Genomic DNA, 26,717 nt, shown 5'->3' with positions numbered 1-26,717 from the left:
TCTCTCTCTCTCTCCCTGGTGTGTGTGTGTGTGTGTGTGTGTGTGTGTGTGTGTGTGTGTGTACATGTGCGCGTGTCTGTGTGTACGCTCGTGCTGTTGCCAGGAAAAGTGTTATCAGGAGACACACATCCCCAGGAGGCTTTATACTTTTCTCCTCAGCTTAAGCTACATATACACACACAAAGGGCTGGGATGTGGCTCAGTTAGTCCAGCACGCATGAAGCCCCAGGTTTGATCCCTCCACCAAATAAGCTTGGGGTGTAATAGCACATATTTGTAGGTCATCATTTGAGAGGAAGAAGACCAGAAGTCCTAGCTCATCCTTGGCTACATATAGAGTTCAAGGTGAGCATGTGCTACTGTGCTACATGAGAACCAGTCTAAAAAAACAAAAACAAAAACAAAATCTCAAAACAAAAGCAAGCAAGCAAACCTCACAACAAACAATAACAAGCCACCACAAAATACGCACATATTGTACAGGGACAGATTCAGAACACACTCTTACCGTTTCTGTTAAAATTTTAAATTTCTGTTAAAAATTTTAAATAGCTATTTTATGCATATTCTTGTTCATTAAATAATTTCTTTGGAACTTAATTACCTTTGGGGAAGGCAGTTGGGTGAAATGCAGATGAAATTTTATTGCACATTTTGTTGTTTTTTTGGTTGTTTTGAGAAAGGATCTCACAATGTAACCCTGACTGACCTAGAGCCCTCAATGATCCTCCTTCCTCAGCCTCCTGCGTCCTGCACACTGGGCGATTGGACAGACTTTGTGCTACTTAATTTTTAACACTTCGTGTATTACTTATTTTAAAATGCTCATTAAAAAGAAAATCTAATTGTGCCCTTACAATTAGTGGCCTTCCAGGAAGTTCTGCAATTTGAGAAACAGTAAAACAATTACATGAATTAAAAACAATCAACTCTAATCTTTTATGTAGCTTCTGATTTGCGTTTTCAATAATAGGATTTTTTACTACATTAGTTTCTGAATGCAATGAAATGTATGCAAATTATTCTTTAGTGGGCAAAACCGAGACTTGTCGGTGAAACAAGAACTGAGTGCCCTGAAGTCAGGTAACCGGTAATTCAAAAAGCCAGGTCGAGCTTAAAATTAGTCCTGAACAGCCCAGCGCAGAGCATCCCCAGAGGGCTGTTGATGTGTTTTGCTGTGACTTTCTTGGCATCACAGGCAGGTGGCACGTTACCACAGTTCCCGGCCGCCAAGGGATTAGCTGAGAGCTCTGACGCCAGTATCACGGATAGTTTGTTCGATTTTTATCTTTTAGAGAAAACCTGATGTACTATTGAACATGGAGTTTTACAAACCTATCCAAAGAAGTTTCCAGACCTATCCTGGCCACCAGGAGTCTTGGAGAGGCTGTCTAGCACGAATCAAAGGACCCCACAGTGCAATTCTTCGCGCTTGCCAAAGTGACACAGTCAGTCATTCCAACCCCTAATGGTACACGTTGTGGTCCTCCTAGCTAGTCCGTCCTCCTACAATCCCCGGGGGGCCATCACAGGGTGAACCCGACCAGCGAAGGAACTGGTCCAGTGTGCACCGGCCTGGGTGCTGCGGGAAGAACCCACCTGTTGCCAGGTAGAGTGCCTCTTACAGTATTTATTTACTTATTTATTTGAGGAAGGAGGCAGTTCCTAAAGGGTTAGTCAGCCAGGTCCAATCTGAGATGCAGGTTCCCGCCTGGGGTCGGGCGTGGTCGTTGTTGGCTGCCCTCCGGGCTCCGCCTCCGGTCGGGGCGAGCTCCATAAAAGCCGGACGAGCAGGTCCGCTCTCAACTGGCGCTGCTTTGGGCTCAGGGCGCGATCCGAGGGAGTCTCCCCCAGCTCTGCCAGCATCGCGGGTACCATGGCGCAGGAGCTGCAGCACCCGGAGTTCGCGCGCGCGGGCCAGCAGGCGGGGCTGCAGGTGTGGAGGGTCGAGAAGCTGGAACTGGTGCCGGTGCCCCAGGGTGCCTATGGTGACTTCTACGTCGGAGACGCCTACCTGGTGCTGCACACGGCCAAAGGGAGCAGGGGCTTCTCCTACCGCCTGCACTTCTGGCTGGGTAAGCGGCGAGCAGCCCAAGGCAGCCCAGGGGCCCCTCACTTGGGCGGGATGGGTGACACTCAGGAAGCACCCTCTCCTAGCCCCAGCTCAACTCCCGGCGGGCTGCAAACCGGGTGAGGTGAGTCACCCAGGAGGCTCACCCACTGGCCTTGACTAAGCCCCTTTTGGGGTTTCATGCTCATTCCTCTGGTTTTTTCCCTTTAACCCAAACCCCGCTCTATTCCTGGGCGGCTGCCTGAGAGAAACCCGGGTGCTGGCCAACTACTGAGCACCTCAGGCAAGCGCAGTTCTGGTTTCCCAGGCAGGGTGGAGATGAAGTCAAACATGCTTGTGGACATTTGCTGCAGCTGGAGAGAAAACTCTATGCCCAGCTCCAAACTTTTATTTATTTTTATTTGTTGCCTTGGGGGCATGGGCTTAGATTTCTCTGCTAATTGAGACTAGTTGATTGTGCCACCCCAAACACTGCTTGCGTGTTTGGGAAATGATACAGCCATCATCTGTTTTTTAAAAAATGCCCTGTATGGCTGGTATATTTCTTTAGATAGGCTGCTTCGTTTAAAATTGTTCATTCATTATTCATCTGTTTTAACAAGGACACAGTGTGGACCAGAACGGCTCCTTTAGCGGTCGTAATTATTTTGAGCTGCCTTGGTGCCAGGTTTTCGGAACACTGGCTGTGTGTTCCACTTTCTCCACCTTCTACTTTTACCCGTAAACATCCTGAATGTTCAAGCTCTCCCTGTGAGGTCTGGTGCCAGTGGGCACACCCTACCTGACAACGTGCCGGATAATCTGAGCCTTCTTTTCAAACTAGCTTGCCTTTTTATACTAGTGTTTCCTTCAGTGTATTTATTCTTGAGCCTGAGACACACACACACACACACACACACACACACACACACACACACACACACACACACACACGACGACACAAAGCCACCATTTCACTTTAATGCCTAACATCTGAGAAATTTAAGGAACAAGTAAAAACCTTTAGAAGTGATTTCCTAAGCATTACAGACGCTCAGATCGGGCATCTGAGACAGGAAACCCAGAGGGGAAGGTAGTGTATTTACAAGTGCCCCAGGTGCTTGGTTGAGGTGTCTAAGCTCCGGACTCTTTGCTGCTTCAGCTTGGAACGCCACTCCAGGCATAACACACACTACACAGTGATCTGTGCTCGATTCATGAAGCAGTGACCGGGGTAGAAGAGCCTTCCCACTCGGAACTTGGGTCTGGAGTGGATGTATGTCTGAGGGTCAACAGAGTGAGTTTAAATGGGAGAAAACTCGCTTGCTGTTCCCAAGCTTCATCGGAAGACAGCTCAAAGAAGGCTCAGAGGCCAATTCTTTAATTCAGTAAACGTCTTCTTACCCAAGTAGGTGCCTTACGTATTGTATTGTGCTCCACCAGCCTCGTAGATTCACTTGAGCTGTTTTTGTGTGTTTGTGTGAGACAGGGCCTTACAGCCAGGATGGTCCAGAATTCTCTGGAACTTAAATGTAGTCCATATTGGCCTCTTGTGCTCTATCTTCCTGCTTCCATATCCTGAGTGCCTGGTTCTCTTACTCTTAATTATCCATTTAGTGCAAACCAGTCTCACAATTACAATAGGACATAGTTTGGGCAGAAACAGTCTAAAAAACGGAAGCTAATAGTACATTAATTACAATGTAGTTCATCTATAAATTCAGGCTTCCCAGGAGCCTATAAGTCACTTGCAATACATAGTTTATGAAGCTTTCCAAAGAATTTATAACCCCAAAGGTGCAATAAGGAAAAAAACCTCTGGTAGCCTGTGATTAACGACATGGAAGAGGTCTGCAGGCTCTGGGCGGTAGGAATAAGTAGCCTTGATGGACACAGGGAAATGAGGATAAGTGGGGAGGTGCTGTGCCAAGACTATAACCATCAAAGGAAGAGGTCAGGACACCTTCAGCGTTCCCAGCAGCCTTTCCCATTCCATTCTCCAGGCAGAGGCAGTTCCATCTGAAAGAGTTTATTCTGAGATCTGAATAGGGAAGAGTTCACGAGGATTAGTGAGAGGATGATTGGAACAAGTTCAGGGGAAAGAAGTCTTAACTTCATGAAGGAAGGGAGAACGTCACCTGGGAGAAGTTAAGTTAAAAGAGGCTGCGTGAGGGAGACGCCCAGTGTACAAACGAAGGGATAGACCCGACAGGAGGAGACAAGCGAAGTGGGGGGGACATGGGACTAAGAGGAGGGAAAATGCAGTCTTCCTTCTAGTCTCCGCACTCAGTTTCCACAACACTCGGCGTGTCTCAGATAACTGTGCCCGTAGTGTGTGTCTAGATACAGTGGAAGTAAGAAGTGGTGGCCTGTGGCTCAAAATGTTTTACATTGCTCCTTCTTAGAAACCATTTTGGCTTTGTATCTAGCAGTTAAACTGCGCCCAGCTTTTGCCTCTGGTTCCTCACAGCATCCAGTCTGTGGGCAGGGATTGGTTTAAAGCTGCTTTTGTGCCTCCAACCTTTTTCCAAATACATTCCCTCACCCTTTCTCCTTGCCAGCTTTAGACATTAATCTATTTTAAAACAGCATTCACTCACGTTATAATGTGTGTGTGTGTGTGTGTGTGTGTGTGTGTATGTGTGTGTGTGTGTGTGTGTGAGCGCGCACGTGGCTTTACACAGGGCACTGGGACAGAGAAGGACTAGATTACAATATATAGCACATAATGTACAATACAAGGATCTCATAATATACAAGAGGCTAGTGGCAATGTCAAGGAACTGACTGTTGGGCCGACAAGATGGATCAGTGAGTCAAGGCGCTTGCTGCTAAGGCCAAGCTTGACTACCCAGGCTCCATCCCCGGAACTTACCTGGCGGAAGGAGAAGCAGCTCCTGACAGTTGTTCTCTGATCTCCACATATGTGCGGTGGCATGAACGTATCTTTGTCTAAGTTAAGTAAACGCGTGTAGAAAAAAAAAAAATAAAGAAAGCGGCTTGATGGTCTTCTTGGTGATGGAGCTCTTTAGAGACACGAGGGTCTTCTCGGTGATGGAGCTCTTTAGAGACACGAGGGTCTTCTTGGTGATGGAGCTCTTTAGAGACACGAGGGTCTTCTCGGTGATGGAGCTCTTTAGAGACACGAGGGTCTTCTCGGTGATGGAGCTCTTTAGAGACACGAGGGTCTTCTCGGTGATGGAGCTCTTTAGAGACACGAGGGTCTTCTCGGTGATGGAGCTCTTTAGAGACACGAGGGTCTTCTTGGTGATGGAGCTCTTTAGAGACACGAGGGTCTTCTTGGTGATGGAGCTCTTTAGAGACACGAGGGTCTTCCTGGTGATGGAGCTCTTTAGAGACACGAGGGTCTTCTTGGTGATGGAGCTCTTTAGAGACACGAGGGTCTTCTCGGTGATGGAGCTCTTTAGAGACACGAGGGTCTTCTTGGTGATGGAGCTCTTTAGAGACACGAGGGTCTTCTTGGTGATGGAGCTCTTTAGAGACACGAGGGTCTTCCTGGTGATGGAGCTCTTTAGAGACACGAGGGTCTTCTTGGTGATGGAGCTCTTTAGAGACACGAGGGTCTTCTTGGTGATGGAGCTCTTTAGAGACACGAGGGTCTTCTCGGTGATGGAGCTCTTTAGTATCGGGGCTCTGAAGGCAGACATGTGCATTAGCACATGTGGTAAAGTTCCACAGAACTAACTTCACATGAGCACATGGGCAGGAACAAGCAACACTGGGAAATACAAATAAGGCTGACCGCACCCCTGTGGCCATCTCAGTTGTGATCCCCGAGAAGGCCCGCGCTCCCTTACACTTCAGTTTACTGCACGATGCTGCGCCACACTCAAGTTTTAAAAAACTGCCCTTAGATTCCATGTGTTTCCAGTAGATGCTACTCACCATGTTGAGGATGCTCCTTCTCTTCTAGTCCTAATGTGGCCAGATCTTTAAAATCAGGAATGAGAACTAGGTAGGTCTAGTTGTGAGACTTCTCTTTAAATCTGTGTTTTGTTTATAAAATCGTCACATGTCCCAGTTTTAGGAGTTTCTCACTACACATGTAAGTGCAACATACATACGTGTATAAAATATAAAGTGACACAGCACAGCATGGTGTAGCACAAGCTTAGGAAAACAAGGGACGAGGTCACAAACAGAATTCACCTGGGACCTCAAGTGAAGTCATAAGCAGGATTCATGCACAAACATTTTTGAGTACCTGCTAGAATTTCATCATGATTCAATAGACTCTGACTTAGTTATACACATTAAAAAGGTTGATATTGACTTCGTTAAGTCTTTTCAACCTTTGGAGGCCAGCCAGGGCTTTGGTTTATTCATCCTGATATTCTCTGGCCCAGCACAGTACATAAACATCAGCAGACGAGAGCATGACCAAATTAACGTCCTGCCATCTCATTTATTAACTTCCCGCCTGCCATTCATATCTACTTCAAAAGAGTCATGTGTCAACTCTTCAGTTAATAATGTTTCTGTCAAACACGTCATCCTTAATATCTTTGATGTCAACCTTGGCTTACGAGTCTTTCTTAAAGCATCTCTGCATGAAATTTACACCAAGATCTGCTATCATGAGAGCTGGAAAAACGGGCAAAGAATGGCACCGGCATTTTTTTCGGATTGCAGAATTGCATGTGGATATTTAAGGTGTGTGTTAAAGTACATTTCACAGAAAGTTTACAAAGCTGTTACCATATAAGTACTGTTCTGGCTGCTGAAATTTAAGAAGATCCTAGCTATGTAGGTCATCTATGAACACAGAAGGAGAGCTGTGAAGGAACTTGAATTTTCCTAGTATAGGTAACTGGTTTACTTTCCTCAATTTTGGTGAATTTCAATTGGCATTATTCAGGGAAATACTGTTACTGCTTCTAAGCTTATGGCTCATTGGGGAAAGTTACATACTGTGATCACCAAAGAATTTACTACTAATAAGGATTGTAATAAATGAATTCATGTGGGGCTGGAGAGATAGCTCAGTGGGTGGGGTGCTTACTGCTCTTGCAGAGGACATGAGTTTTGTTCCCAGCACTCACACTTGGTGGCTCACACTGCCTGTGACTTCAGCTTGAGGGGATCCAATGCCTTCTTCTGGCCTCTTTGAGTACCTGCACTCACATGTACATACCACACACAAACAAAAAACAAATAATTTTTAAAAATCTTCCTTAAAACACATGTATTATCCTTCCTAAGAATTTGCCCTTTAGAATTCTATAAACCTGTTTTGAAAGTTTTTTTTATAACTTCAGGAATTACTCAGCCTCTCCCAGTGTCAATGACTTCCACAGTACTGTGGTATAAACCAGGTCTGTTTCATGGGGATATTTGAATGTCATTCATATAAAACACTAGTACTGTGTGTAGCCCATTGCAAGAGTACTAGAAATGTGTTGATATTTGCATTATTATTAATTACAATTTTCATTCAGCTCAGATTAGTGAGGGTTTTGAAGGTTTAGGGTTGTGGGATTTTTTTTTAATTTTTTAATTTATTTATTTATTTATTTTTTTTAGTGAACTGTGAGTCTTCCTCAAGCCTATCTTGGTTCTGAATATCACATACTGTGTAGACATTGATGCTTAGGAATCTGACTTCAGCAAAGATATCTGGGTGGGTTCTATTTCATAATTGTAAAAGCTAATTGTATACTGTCTTAAATTCTATCAGATACATAGCATTTAAGAGACATCAGCGTGTTAGTTCCTTTCCTGTCTTTCCATTGGTGGTTATTTCACACACAAAAAGTAAAGAGATAGTCAAGTGGGGGAAACAGGCCCCAAAACAGGGCACAGGTGAACTTTCATTCACTTTCCTATCTTAAAAATCACTCAGTTACTTAATTATGGCCGATAGAGTATGTCTCGCTGCCATGCCGTAAGCCTGAAGTGTGACGACAAAGCAGTTCCTAAGTGTTTCCTGGCAGGATCTTATTAACTATATGAAATGAGTGCTTTCCCGAGTCTTGCTAGCATATATTGATTTTCCCCCAAGCAGATCTGTGCAGTAGTGTTTCTTATAAGAATTTTTAAAAAGCAGGGACATGAAAAATGTTTGGTTATGAGCCAAATAACACATCACATGTTCTCCTGATAAGGAGTCTTTCTGCAGCAGGCTGCTGTCTTGAAACATAACAGAAACAGAATCTTCTCCATGTTAACACGTCCATTGATATTGTCATGGCTCTGCACAAAATCTTCTCCATGTTAACATGTCCATTGATATTGTCATGGTTCTGCACAGAATCTTCTCCATGTTAACATGTCCATTGATATTGTCATGGTTCTGCACAAAATCTTCTCCATGTTGACATGTCCATTGATATTGTCATGGTTCTGCACAGAATCCTCTCCATGTTAACATGTCCATTGATATTGTCATGGTTCTGCACAGAATCTTCTCCATGTTAACATGTCCATTGATATTGTCATGGTTCTGCACAAAATCTTCTCCATGTTAACATGTCCATTGATATTGTCATGGTTCTGCACAGAATCTTCTCCATGTTAACATGTCCATTGATATTGTCATGGTTCTGCATAAAATCTCTATGTTAACGTGTCCATTGACATTGTCACAGTTCTGCATAAAATCTCTATGTTAACACGTCCATTGATATTGTCATGGTTCTGCATAAAATCTCTATGTTAACACGTCCATTGATATTGTCATGGTTCTGCTGGAACAGGGCAGATGAGCGCCCTGATTAGTTACCCAGCACAAACTGGTCAGCCCTGAAACCACATACACACGAACAACAAAAATGGACCCAGCAGGTTATATAAATATATCTATGTCTGCATTCAAAGAAAAGGAGGATATTAACTTGAGAAGGGGGAATGGGAGGAACTGGAGGAAAAGGAAAATGGGGAAGTAGTATGATTATATTTCAATGAAAATGTATAAATAAATAACAAATAACAACCAAACAAACAAGCAAATAAGTGAAAGAGAGCTCTGGTGTCCTGCTTGTCAACTCTTCTGCCTCCGCGCTTTTCAAGTGACTGAGAGCTGTGTTGTTTCAGGAAAGGAATGCTCCCAGGATGAAAGCACAGCAGCGGCCATCTTCACGGTCCAGATGGACGACTATCTGGGTGGCAAGCCAGTCCAGAGCAGAGAACTTCAAGGCTACGAGTCTACTGATTTTGTGGGCTATTTCAAAGGTGGTCTGAAGTACAAGGTAAGCCCTTCTCTCTGACACTTTCCACTGTGACATTTTCAAATGGTTTCTCTTCATGATGGTCCACACTTCATGGATCACAGCTTCCTGGAGGGCATGGGTTTGGTTTTTGTTTTGTCTTAGAATTCCCCCACCTCTCTCTCTCTCTCTCTCTCTCTCTCTCTCTCTCTCTCTCTCTCTCTCTGTGATTTATCCTCATATTTGTCAGACATATAATTGGTACTCAGTAAATTCTGTAAAGGAAACCCAGTTTCAGGATGTATGGTGTGATGTGAATTATTATGACCTAATTTACTTACATGGGCAATTTTTTTTGAGACACTATCTCTTGTAGCCTTAGGCTAGCCTCGAACTCATTATGTAGTCAAAGATGGCCTTTGCTCCTGGTCCTTCTGCCTCTACCTTGCAAGTGCTGAGATTACCTGGTTTATGCTGTATTTGAGATGGAGCCCAGAGACTTCCAAATGCCAAGAAGGCATTCTACCAACTGAAATACATCCTCAGCTCCTTGATAACTAAAAAAAAAAAAAAAAAAAAAAAATGTGTATGTATTGATAGTTAAATAGGCCTACCTCTTAGGCAATGCGTAGTAAAGGGTAGACCCTGCCTCCCTCATCCTAATTCCCCCAGTGAGCTTTGCAGTTGGATCATCCTTCCCTAGTCCTTCCCTCCCTGCCCACGAATTCAGTTAAAACATGAGAAATAGCCTCCTCAGATAGACACCTGTTGTTTGTTTTTGCTCTTTTGGGGGGTGCACCACCCAGCTCCCAAATAAATCACACGCTGAGGCTTATTCTTAATAATAAATGCCGAGCCTTAGCTTGGCTTGTTGCTAGCCAGCTTTACTTAAATTATCCCATCTAGCTTTTGCCTTTGGGCTTTTATCTTTCTCTATTCCTGTATACCTTTCATTATTTCTTACTCTATGGCTTGCTGTGTAGCTGGGTGGCTGGACCCTGGTGTTCTCCTCCTTCTCTGGCTACTCCTTCCTTGATCTTGCTTCCCCTCCTCCAAGATTTCTCCTTGTATTAATTCTTCATGCCTGACAGCCCTGCCTATCCTTTCTCCTACCTTGCCATTGGCTGTTCAGCTCTTTATTAGACCATCAAGTATTTTAGATAGGCACAGTAGCACAGCTTCAGAGAGTTAAACAAATGCAACATAAACAAAAGTAGCACACCTTAAAATAATATTCCCCCCTTTTTTTCTAAATAGAAATGAAAGGGTTTAACTTTAACATAATAAGACTGTATACAATATGAACAATTATCAAGTAAAGATTACATTTACAATGTACTGAATTCAAATCCATTTATATCTGGTAAATTTAAAGAAAATACCCCATAATCTATCCTATCTTAGTAAATCCAAAATTTTGTACCTAATTTACTTTCTATTGTATCTAGGGAAAACTGCAACTATAACTATCTAGTCTTCAACTCTATCAAAGACTCCAAAAGGATATAGTTTTTAAGTAAAAATAAAGTGCATTGCAAACCATTTCCAAAAACTCTAGAAATGATATAGAGTCATCTGACTGCCTGGACAGTTACCCAGATTTCCTCTGCAATATTGGGGCATCCATCTTCAGCCTACAGGTCCAATGTATCTGGCAGACTTTTCAATGAAGCAGGAAATTTGAAAGACTGTCCCACCTATATTGGAAAAGTTTGTCAGTCACTTTCCTGAAGGGCCATCATGCCTTGCTGTGGCAAAGTTCAACGATCGCTTTCCTGTGGGTCCTGAATGTCCAGTTTATACAACATACTGTCTAGCAGTCCAGGCAAGAGCAGCTTCTTGCCCAAATGGCCAGTCTTGCCATGTTGAAAGCAAACTCTATAAGGAGTTTCTTTGATGACCATCATCTCTGAAGTAAATTGGTGTTTTCAGGAGCAGATATGTCTCATTGTCATGAAAAGCCCTAAGTTAACAAGACATTTTAAATGACATATTCTGTAGGTCTTTGAAAAGTCTGAAGACCATCTATCTATCTAAAATATGTCTCTATATGATCTGGAAAGCATACCTAACATATCTACAATTTTGAATGTTATAAATGACTAACAACTACCCTCTGTTTCCTGATTATCCTATATAGCTTATAATAGTAGCTTTCAAAAACTAGAACTTCACCCTACATTTCCAAATGAACTGCATAGGCACAATACCTCAAACAAAAATAGAAACATACATACAATATGTTGTAACAAAAATAACCTTACATTTTTACCAATATATAAAAATCCTTTAAATGAGAGTAGACACATCATATAGTGTAATAAAAATAACTTTAAATTTGTAACAATATTCTATATTCCCCTAAATGATAACAAACATCCATAACCCACAAAATAACCAAAACCCACCTCCACACCATAATTGTTGGGAATGTGGGCATAGTTTTCTCTAAACTGCTTCCTGCTGTCTGTGGGCAAATACATCTTTAGAGGTCCCTGAGAAAATTTTGAGATAATGACCACGCCCTGGAAGACCAGCAGTAACTTTTGGTCATAGAAATCACCTGTCAAGATTCAGGATGCCTCCCTTGGTCACACCTGATCCATATTATTCCTGAAGGAATCCACAACCTCTCATTTCCTGTAGGAAGAAAACAAAGCATTTTTTATTTTCATTTGAAAAATACATTTTTTGGCTCCTTTTTTTAAAGTTAAGGTAGCCCTGAATTATCTAGGTTGGTTCAGTTTTGCAGTCCTCACAATCCCATGTCTCTTAGCAGCTGTTGTTTGCTTCTCACCATTCAAAAAATTCAAAATCAACACACTATCATATAGAATCCAGACTCCCTGTGTATTTCCCATCTTACATGCCATTTTTCTTTTATATTACGTTTACTCTGTATAGCTAGAGTTTTCCTGCCTTGCCCACAGATTTGTCTTTCAGGACAAATCTTTGTCACCCGCCAGTCCCACAGCCGCTCAGACCCAACCAAGTAAACACAGAGACTTAAATTGCTTACAAACTGTATGGCCGTGGCAGGCTTCTTGCTAACTGTTCTTATATCTTAAATTAATCCATTTCCATAAATCTATACCTTGCCACATGGCTCGTGGCTTACCGGCATCTTCACATGCTGTTTGTCATGGTGGCGGCTGGCAGTGACTCCTCCCTCCTTCCTGTTCTTTCTTTTCTCTTCTCTGTTAGTCCCGCCTATACTTCCTGCCTAGCCACTGACCAATCAGTGTTTTATTTATTGACCAATCAGAGCAACACATTTGCCATACAGAACATCCCACAGCAACTCTCTTTATAGACTTTATTATTTCTAAACTATTTTTTTTTCTATGACTGTCTGTACTCCTTTTCATTCTTTCTTAAGCCTATGTACATTGTAAAACACACTGGAACCTGTTTAGAGATTTTTTTCTATCTGGACCTCTTTTACTGGGTATCTTTTAGACTTTTTTCACCATGTGAGCAAGGCTTTAAACTGCTAACCTACACCTGGATCCTCCATGTGGCTCTCTTGGCTGGCTTTACCTGCTTCTCGGGACATGAAAGGCAGGCCTAAAGCTCATGGCTTGGTTGCAGGTTCATGACCAAAAACTGCATTTACCCTTCCTAGAGCTCTAGAATGTCAATGCTTGTGCTGTGTCAGGTGTTTTTACTTAGTTTTTTGTTCCTACTTAACATAATAGCTGCTCTAGGGCTCATTGTCTGGCAGAAACTCTTAAAGGAGCCGCATCTTTTCTTTTCTTTTTCTTTTTTTTTTTTTTTTTTTTTTTTTTTTTTTTCCCGAGACAGGGTTTCTCTGTGTAGCTTTGCGCCTTTCCTGGAACTCGCTTTGGAGACCAGGCTGGTCTCGAACTCACAGAGATCCGCCTGACTCTGGATTAAAGGTGTGCGCCACCGCCTGGCCTTTTTTTTTTTTTTTTTGAAAGCTTTCTCAGGCACTATGGAAATTCGAGTGCCATATTGGTACACCAAAATGTTGTTGGTTTGCTCTTTGAGAGGCCCACCAACCAGCTCCCAAATAAATCACACACAGAAGATTATTCTTAATTATAAATACCCAGCCTTAGCTTGGCTTGTTGCTAACTAGCTTTACTTAAACTTAAAATTATCCCATCTATTTTTGGCCTCTGGGCTTTTCCTTTTCTATTCCTGTATAACTTTTTTTGTTTCTTACTCAGTGGCTTGCTGTGTAGCTGGGTGCCTGGCCCTTGGGTCCTTCTCCTTCTCTGACTACTTCTTTCTTTTTTCCAGATTTCTCCTTCTATTTATTCTCTCTGCCTGCCAGCCATGCCTATCCTTTCTCCTGCCTTGCTATTGGCTGTTCAGTTCTTTATTAGACCATCGGGTGTTTTAGACAGACACAGTAACAGCTTCACAGAGTTAGACAAATGCAACATAAACAAAAGTAGCACACCTTAAATTAATATTCTACAACAGACACGCCAGAAGCAAGCTCTCTGTAAGGAAGACATGGGCCTGTAGCAGGAATCTTAGAGAGTCCTTATTAATAAAATCAAACCTGAGCCAGGTATTGGGGTGAACTGGAAGGTCAGACAGACAGAACAAGCCACAGCTAACCTCACTTGGTCAACTTCTCAGCTGGTCTTGTTTCCTCAGATTGGAAGCTTTTGTGTCCTCATCCCAGTGGCTCTCAGCTGAACTGCTGCTCGAAAGCCTGAAGGTTAACCAGCTAAAAGCTTAACCAGCCAAATGCCTCTAGTTTCTGGTCCTCACGCCTTATATACCTTTCTGCTTTCTACCATCACTCCATGGGAAAGGCTGGCTTTCTGGGGTTAAAGGCGTGTGTCACCATGCTTGGCTCTTTCCAATGTGGCCTTGAACTCACAGAGATCCCAGATGGATTTCTCCCTCTGGAATGCTAGGATTAAAGGCATGAGTGCCACCATTTTCTAGCCTCTGTATCTAGTGGCTGTTCTGTTCTCTGATCCCAGATAAATTTATTAGGGTACACAATATTTTGGGGAACACAATACCACCACATGGGCCAGCAGGTGCTCACCTGCTGCTTCACTCCTGCGAGTACCTAGACCATAGAGCTAAACAGGATTTCTGAATATATGCTAATTTGCCTTTTAAAAACGGCAGATTTAAGTCAGACTTGGGCTGCATACCTACATTGCCATCATTTTGGAGGTTGAGGCATCAGGATCATGTGTTCAAGGCCAGCCTGAGCTATATAGTCACACTCTATATCAAAGTTGAAAACAAAACAAAACAAAAACCAGCCAACCAACAAACCAGTTAACCAACCAAACAAACCCCAAAACAATGACCAAAAGATGACAGGTTTACTTCTATCTTTATCGGATTTTGTCCTTGGTTGAATATTTGCAATACCATGAGATCAGACAAAACAATCACAAGATTTCTTCTGTCTCTTGGAATCATTATTTCACACTAGGATGTAAGTCACTTCAAACATGAGAGTTCCCCCAGTTTATGTCAAAAGATCCTGAAGTTTCCTTCATTTCAATGAACCCAACAGTCTGAAGAACTGAGATCTTACATTCGTTCAAAGCAGGAACAATAGAGTCACCTTGTCAGAAACCATGTCATCCAGACAAATGGCTTGCTTCAGGGAAGTGCAGGGAAAACACTTGGTTTTCCAGGATGCACAATGTATTTTTTGCTAGTTCCCCAAACAGACATTGCATGGGGATTGAGCATGACAGTAAACAATAAAATTCTAACATACCACATACACAGGATGAACTTGGCCATTAACAGGGTCTTGGAAACCAAATTCTAGGATACATATGCAAACGTGGACATAATAAAAAAGTAACTTGGTAGTTGTTTGGGTAATTATCTTCTATGGACATTAAAGCGGCCTTGAGTCAGCATTCTTCAAAAAGGGGGACGTTTGTAAGTGGAGGTCACATAGGTCATCAGGATCAGCAGATTCTCTGATCAGCAGCATGATGCTGGTGTGGGTGGCGTCAGGAGCCACTGCTTGCTAGGATGTGTGGCTTCAGAGACAACTTGCCACTCAGAGTGCCTGAGATGACCATGTGATGCTCTTTAACCCCATTTTTACTTTCAAGTTTATAGACTACGCTAATCATGACATGCAAATTACCTTATTTAATATAAATCCCCAGTGGATGCGTTTGCCGTCGATTCTGCTCTGTTCAGATAAATGAAGCAAGACTCAGAGATTCTATGCAACTTACGACAGTCTCTGCTAGTAAGTGACCTCGTGACTGTCTGACCCCGGTGCCTAAGCTGGTAATCACCATTCTCTGCTTCTCTCAACATACATAAGTGATTCACATGTCAAGACAGATATAATGGAAGAGTACCTGGAAGCAGCTTGGTGTCTGTTTTGAGTGGGCAAACCTAACAGAGCCTGTCATTAACGAGTCTATAAAAATCATGCCGAGTTGCTGTCCACTATGCCAGGATCATCTTCCTGTCTCAGGGTTTGAGTCCTTTCTCTCTGGGCATTTCCAAAGCCAGAAAAGTGGTTACAAACATCCATTACCACTGCTCCCTGGCATTAAATTTATGGCTAACATACTTTTCTCCAGCCATGATTGTAGACGGTGTCGAGCAAACATGTTTCACTCACACACCTGTGCCTCTGGTCCCACTGACTGAAAGGGTCATCTGCTTAGTTGTGGCCCTTCCTAGTGAAAGCAGAAAGGGTCTGGAAGCTTCTAGTGCTAACTTAGACAGTGTTCACGAAAGAGCTACTTACTCTCCAGTGCAGACGTATGTGTGGCGTGTTGTTTTGCTTTGCTTACTTTTATTACTATTGTGTATCTGTATGATGTGTGTTGGGGGCAGGCTCACATGTGCCACTGCATGAGTGTGGAGGCCAGAGGACATCTTTGTGAAGTCAGTTCTCTCCTTCTACCTTGATGTAGGTTCCTGGGATTCAACTCAGGCCAGCAGGCTTATTTGGCAAGGCTTTTACCCACTGAGCCACCTTGCCAGTCTGACAACATACAGCTTCTTTTTTTGGGGGGGAGGGCAGGGCATTTGTGACATTGAACATTAAAAACAGTAATACACACACACTTTTATATATTTATATTAGTTTATTCAAGACAGGGTTTCTCTGTGTAGTTTTGGTGTCTGTACTGGATAGATCAGGCTGGCCTTGAACTCACAGAGATCTGCCTAGCTCTGCCTCCCAAGTGCTGGGATTAAAGGCATGCGCCACTGCCACCCAGCAACAGTATTATATTTTAACTTTAAAAATTAGATTTATTTATATCTTTATAAGTGTGTGCGTGTATTTATGTGCATGGTGTGTCTGTGTGTGTGTGTGTGTGTGTGTGTGTGTGTGTGGTGTATGTATTCTGTGACACCTTGTGGAGGTCAGAGGAAAACTTACAGGAGTCTATTTTCTCCTTCGACCATGTGGGTCCTGGGGATCAAACTCAGGTTGTCAGGCTTGGCAACACACATCTTTACCTGCTCAGCCACCTCACTGGCCAGAGAACGTTAAATTTTCAAGGTATAAATAACGTTTAAAAGAACGTTACATTTTCAAGGTATAAATTACTCTGATGGGTTACTCTATGAGACTAGTTTGAATGTTTTATATGTGTGTGGGAAAGGAGCCAGAGATTACAGTCTTAATCTGATTCCACATTATAACCTTTTTATTACATACAGTATCCTTTACTATTTTTAAAAACAAGATCACAGTGTAATCCTACTTATTTTTAAAAAGTAGAATGTTCTTGGAAAGCTGAAGCAGGATGGTTGTAAATTTGAGGCCATCCTGGGCAGCTTAACAACATGTGTGTTTATGTATGTATGTATGTATGCATAGATATGTGTACATATATATATTTATAATACAACCTCATAATTAGACACACCATCTTCTTGCCGGTTATGAAAGTAAAGATATAGTTCCTGACATTTAACTAGAAAAAGAGAAAAATGTAAAAGATGATTGCAGTACTACAAGATGTAGTGGATAACAGTTAATATTTTTTTCTTCAGAAACTCTCATTCAATGCTTTTGGTTTTGTTCTGTTTGGGGATGGAGAATCATGATTCTATATCTTTCTTAAGATTAAAAATACTCAGCCCTGAGGTTTTGCTGTTTGTTTTTGTACCCTTCATGGGAACAGCCCACCCTTAGCCACATCTTCTATTTCCTTCTCTGGTCTGTGATGGTGGGGAGGTTGGGAAACCTCTTCTCTGTGGTGATGGTGGGAAGGTTGGGATCCTCTTCTCTTTGGTGATGGTGGGGAGGTTGGGAACCTCTTCTCTGTGGTGATGGTGGGAAGGTTAGGATCCTCTTCTCTGTGGTGATGGTAGGAAGGTTGGATACCTGTTCCCTATGGTGATGGTGGGGATCCTCTTTTTCTGTGAGTGACAATGGGAAGGTTGGGTACCCATTCTGAGATACTATAGTTGAGGCTCCTCATCTCCAGTTTCCCCAGCCTCCTGTTGCTTTCTTGCTGCCAATCTGCTGCTCACCCATGAGTCATCTGGGAAGACCAGGGAAATTAATGTTGACTTTTCTTTTTTATGTAGCAGGGTATTATTCCTCACTGAGGGTCCTCGGTAAATATGTTTAATTTCATATCAAATTTTTATGATGGGGGAAAAAGAGCAAAGCAACCAGCTCACCTGTTGATTTTACCAATAATGCTCTTTCCTCACCTCCCTTCCCACCTGTTCTGCAGTGGTGTCTTGGTCCTGGCCTCACCTGGGCATTCTTGCCTGGTGGCTTGTGCCTTGCTGTGTGTTTGGGTAGCGGTCTCACCCCTCTCTGTTTTGTGTTGTGTTTTTCTCCCTGTGGCCAGGCTGGAGGTGTGGCTTCTGGACTAAACCATGTTATCACCAATGACCTGACAGCACAGAGACTCCTGCATGTGAAGGGTCGGAGAGTGGTCAGGGCCACGGAAGTCCCTCTCAGCTGGAAGAGCTTCAACAAAGGCGACTGCTTCATCATTGACCTTGGCACTGTAAGTTTCATAGGCCCACTTGACACCTCTGGGAATTTGCTACTTCCAATCAGATGCACACACCTTTAAGGATAACCGTTCCACACACTTGGCACTTATTTAAAGACACACAATGTGGGAATTCAAAGACTTTTTGTTCTCTGACAGGTTTAGAATAGAAAAATGATTTGGTTCTTCCTACCACAGAATATAATTTGAACAATTTTCAATGTATTTCCCCATGACTCTGGACAGATTTCCACTGATTATTTTTGTCTTTGATTGTGTGTGAGAAAATGTGGCTTGGGCGTGAGGGAAATGATTTTCTAAGCAACCAAAGGTTCCAGAATTTAAGCTGGCCATATGATGACTCTAAACAGCCTGAGGAACTAAGAAGAAAATATTTTAACATATGAGCATACATAAATGTGAGTGGATGTTGTTTGTGGATGTGTGTGTGCGTGTGTGGACCGCAATGCTTCATGTTTGTATTGTGTCTCTTAGACTTTCAGAGCCATGTGCCGGGGCATAAGCAGGCAGGGCCGATGGATCCTCCTCATGATCCTCGCTCTTCGGATGCAGGTCACAGCCATGCTCTGACTGTCATCTCCTGCCTTTGTGCAGCAAGCCGCACACAGAGCCCATTGCTTCGGGCAGCCTGTGGTTTGAATTGCCTAGGCCCCATCAAGGTTGCACAGCCTGTCGATGGGGAAGCCAGAGCAGGAGTCCAGGCTTGTCTGATTCTCCTCTAAACACTGTGTTTTACTGTGTCTGTCCGGGCTGTGTCTGAGATAAAGCAGCAGACAGTACTTGCACAGAGAAGGGAGCAGCAAGGATTCTCAAAGTGGAGGTGCGTGGTTAGCTCCGTGTGAACAGTATTGATTTGGCAACAACAAAGGCCTGAAATATGTTCAGGTTATAGTTTGGAGAATACCCCCTAAATATAAGCTTCATCCATTCTTCTAAGTTAGGGGGTGTCTATCGTTTCAATACTGTTAGCCTATAATTTGATGGCTTTGGTTCATAGCAGCTTGTGTGTGTAACTGAGATTCCAATAATACCAATGCTCAAAATACAATTCCCAGTCCTGACTAGATATCTGTACAGGTGAATGGCTGTTCTTCTATTCTGAGTCAATTTCATGTAGCTGGAAGATTTCTTGTGTCCTGCTCAGCCCAGTTTGGAATAAATCTCTCTTAACCATAGTCCTGCAGACATTTATAAAATAATCACTCAGAAGCTTGTTAATAGCCAACTATATGGCCCATGGCTAAGAATTCTTGCTAGCTAGCTCTTTCATCTTAAATTAACCCATTTCTATTAATCTATGTATTGCCACGTAACTGTGGTGTTACCAGTCTGCTGGCATGTTGCTCCTTGGGTGGCTGGCTGGCATCTCCTCTGCCTTTCTTCTTCCTGTATCTCTCTTGCGTTTCTTGCCTTTCTATAACCTGACTGACCATAGGCCAGAGCAGCTTCTTTATTGACCAATCATAGCAACCCATATTCACAGTGTACAGAAAGATATCCCACAGCAAAGTCCTTTCCAACTTCAAAATCCAGTCGACTCCACTAACCATATTTGAGACCTGGCTTTTGTATCTCGGCACAAACCAGCTGCTCTACCTCTCCATCAGAACCCTACACCAGAAATAAAGAAGTATTTGTTGGAAGTAAAAGGCCAGAGGCATCATTAGACCACACAGTTCTAAGGATCAGCTGCAATTGTCCCTCAAGGACTGTGCACTGCCGTTTGTCTCAGCTTTCATTTCATTACTTATTTATTTATTTTAATGATTGTTTTCTTTTTTGAAACATAAGAAAACAAAATATAATAAGGCAAAAACCATCACATTGGCATTGGACAGGGCAAACCAGCAGAAGGAAAAGAGCCCAAGAGAAGGTACAAGAATCAGGGACCAGCTCATTGACAAATTCAAGAGTCCCATAAAAATGTAGCTTTTAGTTTAGTTATCATAAGCTAAACATATATGCAGAAGATCTGGTGCAGACCTGGGTAGGCATTGTGCTTCCTGCTTCAGTCTCCGTGAGTTCATCAGAGAACTTTTCTGAGTTGATTTAGATGGTCTTGTTCTCCTGGTGTCCGCCATCCCCTCTGGCGCTTACACTCTTTATGCTCCCTCTTCCACAGGGTTTCCTGAGCTCTGAGGAGAGGGATTTGATGGAAAGTGTGCTGTGTGTTATAATGTCTGTCTGTCTGCCCCTCCCCGTGTGTGTGTGTGTGTGTGTGTGTGTGTGTGTGTGTGTGTGTGTGTGTGTGTGTGTAAAGTGTCTGGCTATAGGTCTCTGCATTTGTTTCCAATTGTTGCAAGATGAATCTTCCCTGATGATGGCTGAATAAGGCACTTATCTATGAATATAGAGAATGTCATTAGGAGTCATTTTATCACTACTACTATTTTTATTTTTTTTAAGACCAGTAGTATTTGGTTTTACCCTAGGTCTCTGGTCTATCTAGTCTCTGGTTCTTGGTCACCCAAGCAGTGGCAATAATGGGTTCCATCTTGAGGGGTGGGCCTTAAGTCAAGTCAGATATGGGTTGGTGACTCCCACAAGCTTTGTGCTACCATTGCCCTTGCATATCTTGCAGGCAGGACAGTGGTTTGTGGCTGGGTTGTTGTTTACCTTTCTTCTTTGGTAGCTTGCAGAGTGCCTTTCTGTACCAAAGATTCTAGAACATGGGAGTGAAGGTTCTATATAGGCACCAGTTCGACATCTCCATGTTCTGAGCTGTGTGGGTGTTATCTTCAACCATGAGGCCTTGTTGTCAGTTTGTGGAGAGCAACCTACTGTCTTGACAACAGCCTGGGTTGTTTGGGGATCCCCATGGGATCCCTTTGGTCCACGACTCAGTTGGATGTAACCCAGAAAGCTTTGTTTGGTGACAAGTGATGGCCAGCTGGGACTCTGTCTTCCTCATTGTTTGGAGACTTCCTTAGGATCGACTTCATATGTTTTAGGAATTTTCCACTACAGTAGGTTTCCATATCATCCCTCAAATTTCCCTCAATTCTAGGTGTCTCTTCTGCATTCTCCTCAACTCCATCCCCACTTCCCCTCTCCACCTGATTCTTCCATTTCTGCCACCCTGCCCCCAGTCCACCCATAAAATCTATTGTATTTCCCTTCCCTAGAGAGATACATATGTGCCCCCGCCGCCACCCTGTCCCTTCCTCTATACATAAATTCTGTGGTCTATGGATTGCAGCTTGGTTATCATTTACATGTATCATATTACATACCATATTTATCTTTTACCTCACTCAGGATGATTTTTTTTTCTAGTTCCATCCATTTGCCTGCAAATTTCTCAATGTCATTTTTTTTTTTTTAAACAATGGAATAATACTCCATGTACCACATTTTCTCTATCCATTCTTCTGCTGAGGAACATCTTGGTTGTTCCCAGTATCTTGTTATTATGAACAAAGCAGCAATGAACATGTTTCAGCAAGTGTTCTTGTGGTAGGATGGAGCCTTCTTTGGGTATATGCCCCGAAATGGTATAACAGGATCTTGAGGTAGGATGAGTTCCCATCTTTCTGAGGAACTACCATACTAATTTCTATAATGACTGTGAGAGTTTGCACTCTCACCAGCAGTGGAGGATTGGTCCCCTCACTCCACATCCTCACTAGCATGAATTTGTGTTTTTGATATTGGCCATTCTGACAAGTGTAAGATGAAATCTCAAAGGCATTTTGATTTGCATTTCCTTGATGGCTAAAGATGTTGAACATTTCTTTAAGTGTTTTTCAGTCATTTGAGTTTCCTCGGTTGAGGATTCTTGTTTAGATCTGTACTTCATCTTTTAATAGATTATTTAGTTTTTTGGTATCTAGTTTCTTGAGTTCTTTATATAGTTTGGATATTAGTCCTCTATGGATGTGGAGTTAGTAAAAATCTTCTCCATTCTGTAGACTGCTGCTTTGACTGAATAATGGTATCCTTTGCCTTACATAAGCTTTTTTGCTTAACGAGTCCCACATTTAATTGTTAATCTTAGTGCTTATGCTAATAGTATTCTGTCCAGAAAGTCTTCTCCTCTACCAATATATTCAAAACTATTTCCTATTTTCTCTTCCATCAGGTTCACTGTATCTGGTTTTATGCTGAGGTCTTTGATCCACTTGCACTCAAATTTTGTGCAGGGTGATAAGTATAGATCTATTTGCATTCTTCTATATTTACACATCCAGTTAGACCAGCACCATTTGTTGAAGATGCTTTTTTTCAGTATGTATTTATACATACTGGTTAGTTTATAAAAAAAAAAATCAGGTGTCCATAGGTGTGTGGGTTTATGTCAGGGTCTTTAATTCAATTCCATTAATCAATGTTTCTGTTTTTGTGCCAATGCTATTCTGTTTTTATTACTATGGCTTGTACTACAACTTGAAATGGGAGAAGGTGATGATACCCCCAGCAGTTCTTTCATTATTCGAGATTATTTTGGCTAATGTGTGTGTGTGTGTGTGTGTGTGTGTGTGTGTGTGTGTGAGAGAGAGAGAGAGAGAGAGAGAGAGAGAGAGAGAGTGTGTATGAGTGAATGTGTGTCCATTTCCAAATGACGCTAAAAATCATCCTTTCAAGATTTGTGAAGAATTACGTTGGAATTTTGATGGAATATTGATATTCAATAATATACATTGAATTTGTATATTATTTTGAGTAGGATGGCCATTCCTTCATTGCCACCAAAAATAGAAATATTTACTGGGAGTAAAGTCCCCAAGACATCATTAAACCACACAGTTCTAAAAATCAACTGCAATTTTCCCTCAAACCTGTGCACGTTTGTCTTAGGTTTTATTTTTAATGCATATTTTGAAGTCCTTTACAAGTGTTTTGCATATGAAATGATATCATTTGCAAAGGTAAAGAAGATCTCAGTTCTAGTTCAGGTTATGATGGTCTCAGTTCCTCATCTGTGAAGGTAGGTATTTGATTGGGGCATCTCTGGAGAACTCAAATAAGAAGCACTTTCCAGTGACGTGGTTCATCATGTTCACAAGGTTTTGCTTTTTGGATTTGATGTATTATGTAATTGTTGTACAAATGCCACGATCTATTTAATTATCATGAATGGCTTCCAATTCAGCTTTCTAACTATCTACTCTTTGACCTTGGGCCAATGATTAACCTCTGGAACTTCGGTTTTCTCTTATTCCCATATCCTAATCTGGCTTCTGATGCCCTCTCTAGCCTTTGCTGACTGTGATTCACTCTCAGCTGACATACTCACATGTGAGAGATAGCAGCCATCACTTCCGTTCTCTAAGGAAACAAAAGTCCTCGAAGGTGTGGTGCAAGTGACACATGTTGAGTGGTGACCTCGGAGGGGACCTGAGGCTTCTATCTCTATCTCACACTCTTATCACTGCACAATCACTTTTGTGTTGTGTGAGACAGCATGAGGCTGAATGTCGTGAAATATTTTAGAATCGGTTGAATTTAGAACTGACCATGCACATCTACCTGGCTAGGATTCTACTGAAAGTATTTTTTTTATGACATTATTATTTTGTGAAACAAATACTGAGTTCTAAATGGGCTTGGTAGTTGGATGTGGTAGGCAGGTTGAGGTTCCAATGATATGTGCTTCTTCTCATAGGCAATGCCAGCCTGTGGGTGTACGACCCATAAAGACCTCAAAGGTTCAGGGTATGCATAACTCAAAGACATCTGTCTGTTCAACAGCAATTTATCTTATTTTGAGGATTTATTGTTGTTTTTAATTGTGTGTTGCATGTGTGTCTATGTGTGAGCAAGGGCACACGTGCTGAGGAGGTCTGAAGGAAGCATGGAATCCCCTGAAACTACAGTTACCAATAATTGTGGGCCACCCAGTGTGGGTGTTGGGAACAGAACCGGGGTCCTCTGCAAGAGATTTGTGCATTGTTAACTGCTGAGCCGTTTCTCCAGCTCTCAGATCAGCCTTATTCTATACAGTCAGTCATCTTCAGCAAAGCCCAAGTTTCCCTGAGTCCAGGCCTCATAGATGAGATGAAGGGGCAGTGTGTTGAGGTCTCTCTTACAGCATGGAAGGGCTGTGGGGTAACACGCTTGTACGCTGTAAAGACTTGTCACTCCAACTGGTTTAATAAAACACTGATTGACCAGTAGCCAGGCAGGAAGTGTAGGAGGGGTGACCAGACTAGGAGAATTCTGGGAAGAGGAAGGGCTTAGTTGAGAGTAACCAGCCAGATGCTCAGGAAAAAAGATGAGAATGTCACACATATTAAGCCTCCAAGTCAATTATTTAAGAAGTGGCTGCCGGATCTTTGGGAACCGGCAGGCAGCAGGTGGGAGAGAAACTTCCGCCTGCAATGGAAGTTTCCTGAGCCCTGAAGGGATATCCAGGCAGGATCCTCCAGACTCTGAAGTAAATGCCCAGGAGGTCTGTGTCTGAGTCATTAACCTTTAACCCATTGATTTGTTGCTAAGTGTTTCTAATGGTGATAAGATCTTGTGATTATCTTGATAACTTTATTTTGGGGTTGTGACACAGTGAACAACGCTTTTCTGAACCCTAATATTTCAATGGTAAGCTTGAGCTAATTATTCAATGGCATTAGAGGGCACAGACTCAAAGCCATTGCTGTGTAAGTTTGTTTTCCTACCCAAATATGACAAGTGCAAGCTAAATGTCCAAAGCTGTCGCTGAACCAGAGTCAGCTGGACAATACTTAGGTCATAAGTACAACTTAAATCCCATTTTAAATAATGCTTGAGAAATATAGCTTTTGTGATAAACAGTCAGTATTACTAACATAATTCTCTATGCCTCAGAAACACGCTCTTTCATAGGCTCTCAGGCTGTGGGGGCATTCCATAGGCTTATAATGTGAGATGCTGGGCATGAGACATGAGATTGTAATGTAATGAGTTTAATCAGTCAGTACCAGAATAAATAGTGAATAATTTAGAGAATGATTTATGTATTTGTATTATGTCCTTAGAAAATCATATGGGATGTGGCTAGATCTTCACCACATCCAACACTTGAGCGGTAGAGGCAAGAGGGTCAGGAGTTCAGGGTCACCCTTGGTTACATAGTAAATTCAAGGTCAGTCGGAACTGCGTGAGACCCTGTCTCAAAACCAAACAAGCACCAATCACAGCAATGCACCAGTAACTACATAATGGGAACATCCTGGAAAGGGCCGTGTTCTCAAGGCTTGGGATGTGAGGCCAACTTTCACAAATACCTGTGAGTCAGCCACAGTGGAGAAGGAGGCCTCACCGGAGGGGGAATTCCTGTGGTGAGTTACCAGCCTTGCCCTTCTGCTTATTCTCTTTCCCTGTTAGCTCACCTGGTCAGCTTTGTCCGGCTCTGCTGCCTGTCACCTGTCACCCTCCCCCAACGTCCAGCCACCTTGCTTTGAAAAAACAGTCCCTACTTCCTTCTCCACCAGGCAACAGTCCAAGGGTCTGGTTTGTTTTTGGAGATGATTTCTGTGATATCGTTGATGCCACATCCTTTGAACACTCCGTCTCCCTGGTCCCTTGCCCCTCTGTCCACGCTGTGTATTACTCCTTCCTGCCTTCAGCGTCCTCCTCCGCTGGCCGGCTCACCTTCCTTTCAGGCCACCTTTTCCCATCTTTCTTTGCGTGATCTGTGTGCCACCCCCATCCCACCCCCTCCCCCGCCACCTAGCAGTTTTTTTTTTAAAAAGATTTATTTATTTATTATGTATACAGTATGTATGATTGCAGGCCAGAAGAGGGTGCCAGCTCTCATTACAGGTGGCTGTGAGCCCCCATGTGGGTGCTGGGAATTGAACTCAGGACCTCTGGAAGAGCAGCCAGTGCTCTTAACCTCTGAGCCATCTCCCCAGCCCCCACCTAGCAGTTTTTTAAGTGAACCATTTTTAGCTATTTTCTCGTTATCACCCATTCTCTTGGATCACACTCTCCTGTGGCAATTGAGCTCTCACACACTGGTAATTCTCCCTTTCACACTCTGTCCTTGAGCTCAAGTATGTTTGACTTGCCCAGATATTTCAGGTTCAACGTATATGTATCATGAGCCCCTTAAACCGAACAAGTTCAAAAGCCTCAAAATAAATGAATAAATAAGGAAAGAAGGCCATCAGCTTCACTCTCATTTCCTACCCTTTCTCCTATTGCCCCATCTTGTAACAGAACCACAGCTCACTGGCTCCTCAGGGCTGTGAAACTCCAAAGCCAGGAGTCATGCTGGTAACGTCTCCCAGGGTGCCCCTTGCAGTTAGTTAATCACTCTCTGAGTCTGTTCTAGACTTGTCCATTCTTTCGTCACTATTGCTGCTCAAGACACTGTGTGGACGGACACATTCCCTCCAGAGACCTTGTCCTTAATTCTTCAGGTGACTTCCTTCACCTGGAGTATTTCCTCTTCTGTGACACCTTTCTCCAGCAGACATCCGACAGCATCTCATGCTCAAACACGCAAAGATGCTGCCTTCTTTGCAGGATGCCCTTCAACCTCCTTTTCTAGGTCCTTGTCCCACCTGTGGTGTAAGGTCTCTCTGCTTAACTGTCTTT

The 26,717-nt window shown here is 42.8% G+C and overlaps 1 protein-coding gene across 1 annotated transcript in view; it reads left to right on the top strand.

Annotated features, from left to right (window-relative positions):
* The first annotated feature begins 1,783 nt into the window (after positions 1–1,783).
* Scin (scinderin) overlaps positions 1,784–26,717 on the top strand; it is an 87,043-nt gene continuing 62,109 nt past the window's right edge. Inside the window, exons 1-3 of the mRNA XM_028872278.2 lie at positions 1,784–2,075; positions 9,104–9,258; positions 18,027–18,188. Of these exons, the coding sequence (XP_028728111.1) occupies positions 1,877–2,075; positions 9,104–9,258; positions 18,027–18,188 (516 nt within the window). The 5' untranslated portion in view covers positions 1,784–1,876. The remainder of the gene's footprint in view (positions 2,076–9,103; positions 9,259–18,026; positions 18,189–26,717) is intronic.

Source organism: Peromyscus leucopus, chromosome 14 (genome assembly GCF_004664715.2).
Source record: "Peromyscus leucopus breed LL Stock chromosome 14, UCI_PerLeu_2.1, whole genome shotgun sequence".
NCBI lineage: Eukaryota > Metazoa > Chordata > Mammalia > Rodentia > Cricetidae > Peromyscus > Peromyscus leucopus.
This window is presented reverse-complemented; position numbering and strand designations above follow the sequence as displayed.